The sequence below is a fragment of the Aphidius gifuensis genome, linkage group LG2 (assembly GCF_014905175.1).
Source record: "Aphidius gifuensis isolate YNYX2018 linkage group LG2, ASM1490517v1, whole genome shotgun sequence".
Taxonomy (NCBI): Eukaryota; Metazoa; Arthropoda; class Insecta; order Hymenoptera; family Braconidae; genus Aphidius; species Aphidius gifuensis.
In genome coordinates this window covers 6,073,621-6,088,643 of record NC_057789.1, presented here as the reverse complement: position 1 = coordinate 6,088,643, position 15,023 = coordinate 6,073,621, and the positions used below count along the sequence as shown (strand labels likewise).

General features: G+C 26.3%; 2 protein-coding genes across 7 annotated transcripts in view; both read right to left on the bottom strand.

Annotated features, from left to right (window-relative positions):
- Positions 1–15,023, bottom strand: part of LOC122848673 (potassium voltage-gated channel protein Shaker) — an 81,152-nt gene that overhangs the window by 41,706 nt on the left and 24,423 nt on the right. Inside the window, exon 1 of one of the 6 annotated variants that reach the window (XM_044146906.1) lies at positions 3,659–4,678. The exons of the other annotated variants lie outside the window; for them this stretch is intronic. Coding sequence (XP_044002841.1) covers positions 3,659–3,684 — 26 coding nt within the window. The 5' untranslated portion in view covers positions 3,685–4,678. Of the gene's footprint in view, positions 1–3,658; positions 4,679–15,023 lie in introns of those variants that run through there. 6 annotated transcript variants of the gene reach the window in all.
- Positions 10,867–12,695, bottom strand: LOC122848675. The gene is made up of 2 exons (XM_044146908.1): positions 11,599–12,695; positions 10,867–11,346 (listed from the first exon to the last, which is right to left on the bottom strand). The coding sequence occupies exons 1-2, from the start codon at positions 11,994–11,996 to the stop codon at positions 11,322–11,324; spliced, it is 423 nt and encodes a 140-aa protein (XP_044002843.1). The 5' UTR covers positions 11,997–12,695; the 3' UTR covers positions 10,867–11,321.

Genomic DNA, 15,023 nt, shown 5'->3' with positions numbered 1-15,023 from the left:
TTTTATTTTTTCTATAAAGCAGAAGATCAAAATAAAATCCTTCAAATAAAATAGGACCTAAAATTTAATTAAAAATGTACTATCTCTGCCACAAGTTTCTGGTATATAATATAGAGAAAAAAAATTTTTTTTTTCTTTTATTGAAAATTTAATTTAATTTTTCATTTTAAATTTTCATCTGAATAGATATAGCTGTCCGTCAATTTTTATAAATAAATGAAATAATCTTAGTAAATGACGTTTTCCTATAATAAATAAGAAAAAAAAAAATAATTTCTTTTTTCTATTTAAATTTGTTTAGATATTCTAAAATAAAAAAAACTACATTAGTCACACGTATTTAGTGAGAACTCTACACTTTTAAAAAACTCATGTATCACTTAATTATTTCAAGCGGTCTATTTATTTCTTTTAACTAACACAAATTTCATGTTAAAATAAATGAGTTTTAGTAGTTGCTAATTTAGACTTTTAAAAGCATAATATCGAAGCTATAGAATTTTTTATTTTTTATTTGGGTCAGTATGAATAAAGTATTTTTCAAGAGACTTGAAATTAATTTATTGAAAATGTAATTTCAATCATAATTAAATGATACTTGTTTTGTTGAATTTTTTTTATTTTATATATATATATATTCAGCATAGCTAACTTTAGTTAGTTAGATTTCAAGGGTTTAATTATATTTAGTATCCAAATGGTAATTTTTATCGTGACCTTAATGGGCTAGCCCATGAAATAAAATGAGTGTATTTCTAATCCACGCGGGAAGATCGATCGAGAAAACTTATTGCTTTAACTCAGGTGTGGCAAATGTTGCCAACATTGAGACAGCTTAACATATTAATTATTTTAACTACAACGATGATTATTTAAGTGAATAATAATGATAAATAAAAATAAAATTTACATTTTCTTATTGACAAAATTCTCTCGTTATTTAAATTAATTAGTGCAGTTAATAATAATTAAATGACATGAAGTTAATAAACACAAAATTTTGCTTATTTAAAAACCCTTCCAGTATAAATTGTGCGTATGAAAATAGATAGAAAAATTATTGTTTTTTAAAACTACTGTCTTATTTATGAGTACATAATTAGCAAGTAATTTGGGTATTTAAAAATTTAGCCATAGAAAATGTCAACATTTTTGTGTTACATTTATACTGAGGTTAAATTTTTTATAAATTCTAAACTTTTACAGCTGTGTTGTTACTAAAGTGTCAACCCACTTAAGTCATTCAGTTTTTTTTTATAAAAAAAAAAAACAAAGTTTCTTGAATGTTTATTGTTTGTATAAGAAAAAAAGAAAACATTTAGCTGTAGTTTGTTGTTTTTTCTTGATATTTTTATCAATTTAAAATAGAAAAACTAATTTACAAATAAATAAATTAAATAGAACAACAAATTATTACTTGGAAACATGATAGTTGTTGAACCAATTGACAAAATTGGAATTTAAAAAAATAAATAAAAAACTAAATATATAAAGAGGAAAAAAAAAAATAGAAAAAAAATTCAACTGACGCTATATGACAATTGGTAGTTTTGTAGAAACATTGTGACACTTTGGTGCAATGTGTGTAGAAGTTTACTCTTGTATAACCAGAGTGTGATGAAAACAGGGAATTTCATTTCTACTTAATAGTTGCTATGTATATACACACAAACTAAAATCGAAAAAACCTTTAGTTTCAACATGCTCATGATGTAAACCTTTGTAGAGTCAAAGTTTTCAATCATGCTTTATATAAATAGAAAAAAATAATTTAAATATACATAAAATAGATCCTTTAAAAAATAGCCTACATTTATTTTTATTTAATTTATTTTTCATTTAAGCTTTTAGAATGGAAAAAATACAATATTAAATTAGTCAAGATAAATTTTCTTTTTATCAGCTTACAAATTTTACATAATTTAAAAAATCCAAAAAAATATGATGACGCAAGTGATATTGTCTTTTATTATTGCTTTTCTTATATTTCGTTGGTTGATGAGCAAAAGTTTATTAGGATCGTAGAATTAAACGACTCTATTACAGGATCATTAGTTTCGTGATAAATAAAAATCGAAAAAGAAAGAAAAAACGATGGAAACTTTGATGAATAAAAAATTTAATAACTCATCGTTGTTGGATCCAGAAAAAAGTTAAAAAAATAATTCTTATGAATTAATAAAAATTAAAAAATTTAATGAAACTAATTATCTTTAATAATAGACACTCCATTTTTTACCAATTTAAATTTGTAAATTTCGTGCATTTTATAAAATCAATTTTAGAAGTTTCAAAAAAAAAACAAGAAACTTTTTTTTACGATTCTTGATAGCATGAACGAGACGTGATAATACATGATTGAAAATATATTTATATATGCATTTATCTATTTGTCAATCATGGATTAGTGGTTATTTTCTTCATTCAACAAATGGTGTTGAAAAAACTCGACCAATAAACTAAAAGAAATCCGATTAAAATTAAATTAAATTTTAAACTTTCTTTATTGTAATTTAACAAATAAAAAGTAACGAAGAAAACCCTGAAAAAAAAAACCATCAGCAGTAGTGGACATCTAGAAAAAGAGTTTAAAGTGACAGAGAAAAAATAAAAAACATCCAACGATTAGTAACACTTTCTTCTCCATTTTTTTTTGCTCAAAAAAAAAAAAAAATAATCTCAATAAAATAAAAAGAATAAAAAAACGGATTAAATCAAGAAAATAAAATGTTTTTGATTTTTTATTTGTCGTCTTGGCTACTTTTCTTCCTTAAGGAAGTTGATTGTATGACAGAAAAAAAAAAAAAAAAAAGTATAAAAAGTCGTGAGCCGAGGGAATTCGCCCAATCGAGATTCAAGACTCACAATATTGAGAAACATAAAAAAGGCCTGGATGACATAACAAGGACGAACGACTAGTCCACTTGTGACATACATTGACTGAATGACAGGTATTTGAAACCCAAGGGATAAAAAAATATATGCATCGTAAATCAAAAGTCAAGAAATACATGAAATTAGACGCAGCTTATTAGCATCAGAAAAATCTATTTTTATAAAAATAAAATTCAAATATAAAAATGAAATAAATAAAATATACAGCAGCAGCAGTAGCATGTAGGTAAAATTTATGTCACATAATGATGCTAATGATAAATGAGAAAATATTATTATGAATATCAGTCAAAGGTCTTGTGATAATGACTGAGTATATATGTGTAGGTCAAACGAACCAAATGAAAAACAAGCGGGAGCAAAGGCATCGGTTAATATGCACGTGGGTTAATGGGTAAGGAAGGTATACACATTCATAATTTTTTATATTTTTTTTTGTTCAGTTTGGTTCATTATATATTTGTAGTTTTTATTGGCAGTAAATATTAAAATAAATATTCACAATTTGCTTCAAAATGATGCGACTGAAAACATCGAACCCAAACTAACACAAGTCGAATTTTTTTTCATGTATGTTGTCAGCTGACAGTGTAAGAAGAGATGAATGAAATGAAAAAAATTAAAAACTACATATCAATGTATCAGAGTCTTGATAAAACACAGCTAAATTTTATAATAAATAATAATTTATATAAAAATATACAATTTGTATAAAAAAAGTAATTTTATTGAATATATATTAACGGTGAAAGGATGGACTCACCCGCCAGCAACCAGGATCATCTGCATGTTGCATGGGGGCGGCTGCTCTTTTTGCTATTTCTTTGATGAAAATAATAGTGTCACTTGACGATCAAAATGATCTAGTGACAATTGACGAATACACAAGTTTATATATATTTTTTTTTTTAAATTTTGGCAGCTGTTGGTGCACGCCAACACGCGTAATCACAATAGAATAAATAAATAAATAAAAAATAGTTTCAAGGAAAATAAAAGACAAGAAAAAAAAATGTATATAAAAAAATTATACTATTAAGATTAGTCATTAAAGAAAATTATATAAAGAAAAAATAATTGCTCATATTGTCAATAATAAATAATTCCAGACCACTGTCAGCATTTTGTTTTCATTTTGTTATTGTACTCTTGAGTATAATCCTTAATATTTCGTTGTTCATTCGATCCTGTCACTTTGTCAATCATTTATAGACACATTCATTCACACACTATTCAATAAATTGCAAATCAATTTCACTGTAAGCTGTCACTATCAATATCCTTGTCATTTGAACATATTCAAACAAACAAGATATATATATCCAAGATTTCAATAACATTTATAGAAATTGGCACATACACACAGACACTAAAATAAATATTATTACTGAGTATTTATATTTTTTTTTTTAAAACATTAATTAAACTGTATATATTTATAAATATTGCATATAACAATATAGTCAATAAATTAAAAAAAAAATCATAAACATTAATAATAATGATAATAGTAATACAGTGCACAAACTTGGCATAGATTTTTAGAAGAGGCGCGAGGCAAGATGACACTGAGATGTGTTTTATGATTAACAGACAGTCAACGTTTCAAGCATGGAAAGCAAGTGGGCACTCAAAAATGTGTAACAAACACCAACCAATGATAAATAGATAGATATATATATATGTAGTAGCATGTATTCTTAAACCCGGCACGATTGTATACACAAAAACGAGACGCGCGACAGCATCGCGAGCGCGCTCGCGGAGCCGGGGAGCTCCCTCGCTAAATAGGTTTGCTGTTGGATAGGTTGAACCTGGGGATAGATAGGTAGGTACAGCTAGTAGAATAGCGGCTGCATAGTACAAACATTTACCACTGCCATCATAACAGTGGCGCTACAAACGCCATGATGGTGGGGAATATTTGTTAGAGAGAAAGAGGTCGAATAATTTTCATGAAAGAGCAACAAAGATAACACGATGAAAAGCTCGATTCTACGGATGGTTGTGGTGGGATTGGGTTGCTATATAGTCATCTGTGAAGGGCGGAAAACGGGTTAGATGATAGTGGGGAAATCGGCGTTGAGTATGAGGTGAAATTGGGAAAAGTAGATAAAAGATATTCAAGAGAGAAAAAATGCTTATCAAGAAATGCGTGGATTGGGCTGTACCGTAATATATATCTAATTTTTATAGTCGATAAAGTATTTTTTTTTTGGAGAATCTTACTTAACCTTACCCTCATCAATGTTATTCTACGACTTTACCCATGATATCATGAATAATATACCTTCTTCGCTTACATTTAACAAATCTTTCATTTTTTATTTTTCATTATAAATAAAATAGATTTATCAAACTGTCAACCCTATTATTTATTTCATATATACTGGATTTTGGAAAGTATTTAGCTTTATATATCCACATCTATATATTAAATGATATATGCGTACCACACGAGTCATAAATCATATGAGTGCTTTTTCATTGATCAGGTCAGACGGTTAATAATGCTGGCATAACCTATCGATAATGTCAGTGGTTTAATAAGGTGTTGCCGGATTATACAACAATGATAACCAATATCATAACCAATTGACACTGCAAGTCAAAATTCTCATTATCCATATACAAGAACCGATAATATCGACCTGTTGAATCAAGAGACTGTGGAATTTTAGTTGAATAAGGAATTTTCTCTGTATATACATGAAATAGTATGAGTTAACTATGTGGAATCGCCAAAGCCAATGATATAATGTCTATAATTATTTTAAACTACAATTACAGTGTTGATTTTCGTATATTATTGTGTGAACTATATTATTATTTTGAATCAACAATAGATTGTTTATCGACAAACTATTTTTTGTTTTTTCAACGTAAAATAAAATTTTAATTGGTATATAGCTATATGTGTAAATAACTGGAATATTTTAATAATTGGCAATATAAAAAAATTTGTCAATTAAAGAATATCAATTGACAATCATTAGTTGAGCAAATAAAATATATATTAATTTATTTTTATAATAATTAAAATGATCAAAGTGAATACAGTCAGATGTAATTGATTGTGATTATACGTCAACAATGCAAACGTGAGTGTAAATCGCAATGCTACTCTTGGTTCGATCAATAGTGTTCTATACTTGAAACCATCAATCTATTCTGTAATACCAAATCCACTATCAATGACGCTTAGCGTGACGGCTACACCATACCCTATACCAACACGATAACCCTGTCCCAATTACCAATATCTCTGAATTGCTGTCAATTGCTTCACTTGTTATCATTTGTGCTTGTTGTCCTTATATAAGTACACATATCCGAGACACTATTACTGCAGTACGAAAAACAATAATCAAATACCGCATTAACTAAAACTGCGACAATTTTCTAAAAAAACACTTATTGTTTAAAGTTTTTTTTTTTTGTTTTTCATTTTAATTTATTGTTTATACGTGTTCAATAAAAAAAAAAAAAAAAATACTTTTTATTTTTTTTAAACAGCTTAAATTTGTTATGTGAACTATTGAAATTACAGTAGAAAAAAATTTGATATATATTGACTTTAATAATAACAGAAAGCAGGTCGTGACTGCAGGAAAAAAAATCAAAAGTATAAAATCAATAGTAATGGGCTAGTCAGAGTTCGTTAAGTATACAGGGTAGGGCCATAATATAGTCACTTGTTTCTGGAAAGCTAAATGAAAATGTACACGTATAATTCAATAGCATAGAATTTTTTTCTAGAAACTAGTGTAGAACAACTCACTTGTTAGTTGTTTTACGTGACAATGGAAAACAATGAAAAATTATTATTCTTGTGTTGTTACTGATAATTATATTATGTACATTTTATTTGATTATAAATAAAAAAAATACATATATACATGTGATAAAGTTCATTCGCTGCTATTTGTGTATATTTTTTAAATTTTATTTCGAATAAATAAAAAATGTTATATAGATAACAGAATGCGGCAGAAAAATATGTATAGTATAATAGAAATGTATATATAAAGAAGGCAGGGTGCGCTAAAGATACCCGGTATGCTGGCCTTTCTTACTTCAATGACCGTGACCGAAATACTTGGACAACATATAGCTATGAATTTCCGTCATAAGGTTTTATCCTGTACTGGCTAAACTACTGAAATTTCTCGAGGACGATGAATACTGTGAGAATAATAGGATTTGTTTCAAGTTTTATATTGTAAATCTAAAAATACTTTCTAAGTACATAGCTAAAAACATTTATAGAGATATTTTTAGACGATAAAAAGATAGCACTGTCCCATGAAAAGTTACAATTTTATTTCATGTCCCGACTTTCTGACTTTATTCAGATGGTTAGAGGATGATCTAGTTATACGTTTTATGAATATTCATTTTTTAATTGAATAAAAGTGATTTCTTTTTGTCATTTTCAAATCATAATATTTTCATGAAAATATTAAACGTGTTAAGAATTAAAAAAAAAAATAATAAATGAAATATGAATAATTGTTAATTAAATATTTGATTTAAAATTAAAATAAATTAAATAATTTTAATGTTTTTAATTTTCAACATTCATTAGTTTCAAGTAAATGTATAGTCAAATGTAATTTAAAGATTCTCTTGAATTTTCTACAGTTGAGTATTTATTTTTAGAAATATTTCTCAAGCAACTTTTCTTAAGGCTCTGCATTGAGAATAGATGAGAAGTGGGATTTTTTCCAATAAAGAAGTAAATCCTATTTTACTAGCGAGTTCACTAGATTATTATAAAATAAAATTATTAAAAGCTTTTACAAGTTTAAATTAAATTACATATTATTTTAGCGTTTAAAAATATTTTTTTTTTATTTTAATTGTTCAATTAATTGGATGGATTTAATTATTCATTAAATTTAGTTTGTTATTTATTATTTTTTTTTTTAATTATAGTCTATTTTCATTCATTAAATTTTTATTTCCATCAAAAATTGACCATGAAAAAATATTATAAATAAATATCAAAGAGTTGAATTTTATTTATTTAAACACTGTATTATATCTGAGATTCGACAAGATCCAGAATATTTTTACACTTTTACCGAAATCACTTTGAGTGGTATAGAGCTTTGAAACGTGTTGAAAATACCAAACCAGATATTTTTTTAAATCAATATTTCATTGCCAGGTTTTACCATATGCAGCGTATCAAACTCAACTTTGATTTGAAGCACAATAATACAGCCAAAATTTAATATAAATGATTTTTTAAAAATTCATTTCAATATAATAAATTATAAATTTTTTTTCTCAAATGATAAATTAATTTTTATAATTTAATTATTTCGCTTTTATTTCATCTATCAGTTATCATTAATTAAAATGGTTTAAATTTTTTTTTTTTCAATTTGTTCAAAGTATTTAAAAATAATATTATTAATGCGGCATTTATATATTAAATTAGTGTGACAATTGTCGCAAGTATGCAATGCGTAAACGCGGAAAACCCAGAATTGGCAACATCCATGTACATGCAGTGTTTCTGGTGTTCTCACGTGCGTTCCGGTCTCTCTATCGATAAGTTCCAGTTTAACGATCACCGAGAATTACGTCACGACCTACTTTTGTGAATGTCTGTGGCGCCGTTGCTATACAGATATATGACACAAGCAATATCCATGTGCTTTCATTCGTAAAAAAACCCTTTTATAAATCACCAATTTAGTCAGACCATTTTTAATAATATTTTTAAAAATAGTTTATGTTCATTAAAAATGACGAAAATAATAGCATGAAAAGTTAAAAAAATTATTTATAATATAGTATTGATATTGTGGAAAAGAATAAGAAAAAAATTGCATTGAAAAAAAATAGTTGAGAGACTCTGACTGTGTCATAATGGGGATGACCTTACAAAAAGTATTGTTACGCCATCTCTCGAATAGGGGTTGATACTTTGTGCAAATTTAAAATACAAGGGGTTGAATTTAATATAAAATAGGGGTTGAATAGACACTTTGATATAGAAGATTCCTCGCCTATGTCGATTGAGTTTATAATGCTAAAATATTTATTCTACGTTACCTACAATTTAAATTTATACCAAATTTGTTTTAAAATTTATTTTAAACAATTAAAAGTTTTTTCTTTTCATTTAATTAATATCTCTAATTGATAATTAAAGTTGTTGATAACCTTGGTGTTAATCAAGAAAAAATATATATTAAAATTTTGTGCTTGAAAAGTTTTAATACTTGAAGTTTTTAAAATGGCAAATCAAGCAACTAATACTCATTGATGAAAGCTTCAACAGATAGTACATTTATATATATAGACTATTTTAAAAAGTTTAAGAAATCCTATGAGAATATAGATCAAGATTTCCCCTGTTGATTCTCAATCAAGTTGTCATTTAAAGTTTCAGACAGACACAAGATTTCAAACTTTGATATATAGTAATTTAGTAAATTTAACAATCAACGTTCTGTGAATCTTGAGTATATGATTTGTGGCCACTTCGATTGTACTATGAACTATAATATTATTATTACTGTATAGCCATATGAATCTTGCGATAAACTACTTGTATATAGCACTCTTCAATTTGCCAAAATAATAGTTGCCAAGCAACACTAAACTCGCATAGTTACCACAAATTCCCATAAACGTAACACGAAGCTGAACCCAAGGGTCATTCTGAAGATTGTAAAAAATTTCAAGCATATAATTACAGATAATTTTTTATTCAAAAGTCATCATAACTTTATGATAGCTTTTTTTTCTTCAACAGAATCGACTTCATTTTAAAAAAATATGAAAAAGCATTCATGTGAAATTTACTTAGTAATTTTTATTACGAGAAATATGATATAATTTTTTCTGAATAAATTATTTTCAAGTACTTTGAAGGAAAAAAAAAAAGAAATGAATAATTCAAAGCTACAAATTTTTATCTAGGTGATAATAAAATTTTTGTAAAATTGTAAATCAATAATGACTAATTAGAGAATATATTTGAACTTACATAAATCCACTGGTAATGAAGACAAATGTCAAGACAATAGAATGTGGAATGCAAAATTCGCAAATACCAATAAAACGTAAAAGAGTATTTGATATGGCAAGTAATATTATAACATCCACAAAGGTATTGCCAACAAAACCCATAGCACTTTATCATTTATTTTGACACATTTTTTCAAAGTGCCCTCATTATACATTAAGAGTTTATATAAAATTTGTTTATTTTGATACTTTGCCAATGACCAACTGCACAAATTTGTTGCGACATTTTTAAAAATTCACATTAAATAACAAACATCATTATTGTTGTTAAAATATTGTGATGAAAAGGTAAAAAAAAAAAAACAATGAAATATGTTTCGTTGACTTGCAAACCTGTTACTGAGTCAGTATGTCGTGGTTTTATTAGCAAGTACACACTTTTGAGACTTCATACAATTTTGAACCAATAGGATAAAAAGCAGTGATAAAAAATAATAAAACCTCATCGATTGTATTAAAGCTTGAAAATATAAAAAAAAAAAAAATTTATGTGCCAACATCTTGACGTCGACGAATAACACTAGTTCTTCAAGTAATACGATTTAAATAAGTATTGATATTCAAAATAATAACATGTTTTGAATATCAATATTTATAATGTTGTGTCAAAACAAGTATATTTTAAAAATAACGTGTTTATCAGTTTATTAAATTATAATTTTTTCAAGAACGTTATATATATAAATTAGGCTTGCGACAAAAAATTGAGTAATATATATACGAAAATAAATTGATGAATAATATTTACAGGGAAATTTTAAAAATACTTTAGTAAATTTATTTATTTTTTTATTTTAATTTATTAATTTAACTACGAATTATTCCAAGTTGATAAGTTAAGCCAGATAAATCTCATCAACTGAAAGCTGGGATTTTATTTTCGTAATGAAGTAATGATTGATCAATAAAAAAATAAATCTGTTGTAATATTGAGATTTATTTTGAATATTTTTTATTTAAAAATACATTTAAAAATTTAAAATAAAATAAATAAATTCTAGAAATTTATTTACGGTATGCCATTACAATAAAGCATTCCATTTTCAAGCATGACCGAGTTTTGTTTCTCAAACTAAGTATAACTTTAATTAAAATTAAATTAATTAAAATCATTGCTTTTAATGTTTTTTAATATAAATATTTGAATTTACAATAAGTAATATAATAAATTGCAAGTGATGGTAAAATATTTAATAATGAAAATTTTACCAATATAACGATGTTGCCATCGAACCAACGAATTTGTTATAACGCCAGCCAAATCACTCATGGATACGATCCAACATCAAACATGGCAAGCAAGCCAGTTATATTCATTGTGCTTTAGCTTGTTGATTTACTGAACAAGCCACGAGAGACAAGTGCATCTTTAAACATCATTGGTGGACAAATACAAAGCCTCTGTGAACATTTTTGTGCATTTTTCATGAGTATAAAGCTGCATTGGCATTTTTATCAAAATTATATATTCAAGAGTTCAATTGACAATGCACAAATTATTTTTCACTCATTAAATAATTACACTGATCAATTTTTAATCAATGCAATTATTTAATTTGTGAAAATACATGAGTCAACCAACTCTTATTAAATAATTAAAATATAATTATGTCATCATGTGCTTTTATTCAGTCAAATAATTTTTAAACTCACCGTCGTTTTTTTGTCCTTCGATAACGACGATAATTACTATTGGTATTACTACCAGTGTGATCATTAACATCAAAATTTTCTCGGCGATGTTTTGATTTAGATGCCATTGTTGATGTTTGATTATCGTTTGTGAAAAATTCTTTATTATTACAATTATAATGATTATTATTAATGATGCCTAAAGTGCCACTGTCTGTAAATGTATTATTGAAGTCAAAATAATCATTGAGTAATGGTGATTCTATATAAAATGATTCAAATGCAGACAAATAATTATTTTGTTCAAGGCAATGACAAGTAGCCAAGCTTGAATCACTGACCCGATCACTGTGGTCAAATTTATGTGACACAGCTTTAAGCTTGTGCTTTGTTTTTCGTATGACACTCGTTCCACCCATTCAACTAGTTTGCTGAACTTTTTTTTTTTTTTATATTTAATTTTGAAAATATAATTAAAAAGTAAAATATAATTATATTTTAATTATATTTAGTACATAATTAAAATTTTTCTAAACACAATGAGTTTGCAACACTGTATGTCATTTAGACAACTGTCATTTTAACGCTTAATAATTTCACTGTTTCTGCCTCGTGATATTGCACTCTACAGACGAAACACTCTATAGCAAACTGTGAGGCACAGCTACATCTACGTATTATATTTTACCTCTATGTATATATCAATGAGATATATATTACTTGCTGATTTTCTATTCGCCCTTGACTATATATATATATTCTCGTGACCCCAACAAATTTAATTTCGTACTATCGTCTTTGCTTTCACCTTTATACTTCTCCAAAAGTATGTCAATTATTTTATTTTATTTGTTTTATATTAATGATTATTTAAATCTTAAATTAATTTTGATAAGCAAATTTTGTATCATTTATTTATTTGTTAGCAAATATTTATTTTGTAATTCTTAAAAATATGAAAATTAATGGAGAAAGTTAAATATATAAATATTTAAAGAAAATAAATAGAAAAGCTAATAATTAATTTATATTATGCTAATAAAGTATATTGTTTTATATTTTAAAAATTTTTTTGAGCTTTATTTTAGCCAAAGTATCACATATTGACCTTGATATATTTTTTTTTATGTTTTTCCGAAGGATGGCGTTGGTGCATTTCCTCCCAAGAGCTTGCATATATAGCTTAAAATGTATGTGGATTCGCTCAATAATGTTTCACGACTATATACCTATACCACCGTCATCTTGGCGGCATGCTGACCCTAACCAGTCTTTATTCAATTTGCTGATATCATCAATAAGTTCACCATCAACTTAAAGGTAATTTTATTTATTTTTAAATATAAAAAAATATCTTGCGTCGAAATTCATTGCACAATAATTATACTAATCGATAAAATAGTAAAATCTTTAACAGTATAAAAACAATGATACATTATTTTTTAATATTTATATATAAACCGACGATTGCACTTGATGCAAAATTGATTGAAAATCCATGTGATAAGAATACTGAATAATTCTCACAGATCTCGTCGATTAGTTTTTAAAATTTTTTAAATTAACAACATGCACACAATTTAGACAGACAATATCATCTCACTTTAAAATAATAAGAAGGTTAGTTGTATTGAAATGACGAACTACATGAACAAATTGTAATGACTGAGTTTAAACAATAAAAATGGGCGTTAGGTAGTTGAGTTTGACCAGTACGTGGATAAAAAAACATTGAGCTTAGTTATTGCACTCTCCCTTGTTCATGTTAAACTAAATTTTTTATTTTTTATTTTTTTTCTCTAGTTGGATTATTGTTGCACAGTCGAACATTCTTTGCGTGTATTATACATACAGTATTAAGTACCAATTTTATAACATGTCCAAGGTAGTTGTACATATTTTTTTTTTTTTTTGTAGTCATGCAAGTTAGCTAGCCATAACTATTAAGCGATTAAATTTGCATGTGTATGATATACCAAGTAGGGAAATGTATATTGTAGTTGGTACTTATTCAATAACAACAAGCTGCTGATACTATTGTTTTTAATTTATATTTGTAATAGTAGGTATATAAGCATACACCATTGGTTTGTATGTATCATGTTGCCCCAATAGAAATCCATATAGTTTCATAAATATATATTTATTAAATATTTATATCACAACACTGAGTATACTACGAGATTGTAGTGAAATTTTTAAATAGTGAAATGTTTTACATTTGTCTACGATATTTTGTGACTGAGTTATTAACGTTTTATGTTGACAATGAGATGAGCGTCGATAATTATTATCAGTATGGCGTCTGAACGTGTATTTGTTTATACGAATAAATAAATTGTTTTTGTTTTAGTGAATTCCAAAATTGGAACGCCAGTTAGAGGCTAAATCGTAAAATTGCTGGATGAATGCGCAGTCATGCATGTCACTCAGGCATACTGAACTCACACTAATTATGACAAAATAATCACTTATAATTTAAAATCACATTTATATTTTTAATCACATTATGATTTATTTTTGATCACATTTTAATTTAAAATACTTTTATATTTTTTTGATCACATTATGTGAATATTCTATCAATGTGATCAATAAATAAATCACATAATGTGATCCAAAAAATATGATCTTTTCTAATTTAAAATCATTTATATTTTTTGATCACATTATGTGATTTATTATTGATCACATTGTTGATAGAATAATCACCAATGGCAGATAAAATCTTTTACAAATCAAAATGATCAGCAAATACATAATGAATAAAAATGTAGACGCAGAATACGCATAAATAACATTTGATAATGGTAATATTGATTTTTGGTAATGATGCAAATGTGCGTCATCAATTTATGATTTAATATGTAATATTCATTCCAAAACAAAAACTGTTATCCATAACGCGTGAGATAAAACGCCAGCAAAGTATCGGCCGGTCACCGTGATAATCAACGCTGGTAACTGAGCAAACAAAAAGCATTTAAAATTTCACGTACAATAAAAGTACTAAAGTGTTCGCCATTATTATTTATTAAATATTTATATCACATGCAACTAATATATTTATTGAGTCAATAGTGACATATGCATTTACTTTTCACATTACATTTACTGATAAATAATTCAGTAGTTTGTAATACAGATATTTTTTTGTAGTTAATAATGCAGTTTAAAGTACATGGGGTAGTTGTTTGTTTGTGTATATTTATACTGAATAAATAAATTGTAAATATTTAGATTGCGAGACACACGCATGTGGAGAAATACAGTTTTCAGATGGAAAATCCATACGGTAAAATAGCTTTTAATGTGTACGTCATCATGTCACCTGCAGGCGATATCTGAACTTCCGACCTGGCTTGTTACAATACTTTCGAGAAAACTTGTCTAGTATACGTATAGGATATGTTACATATTATATTATAATATAATTTCTATTATCA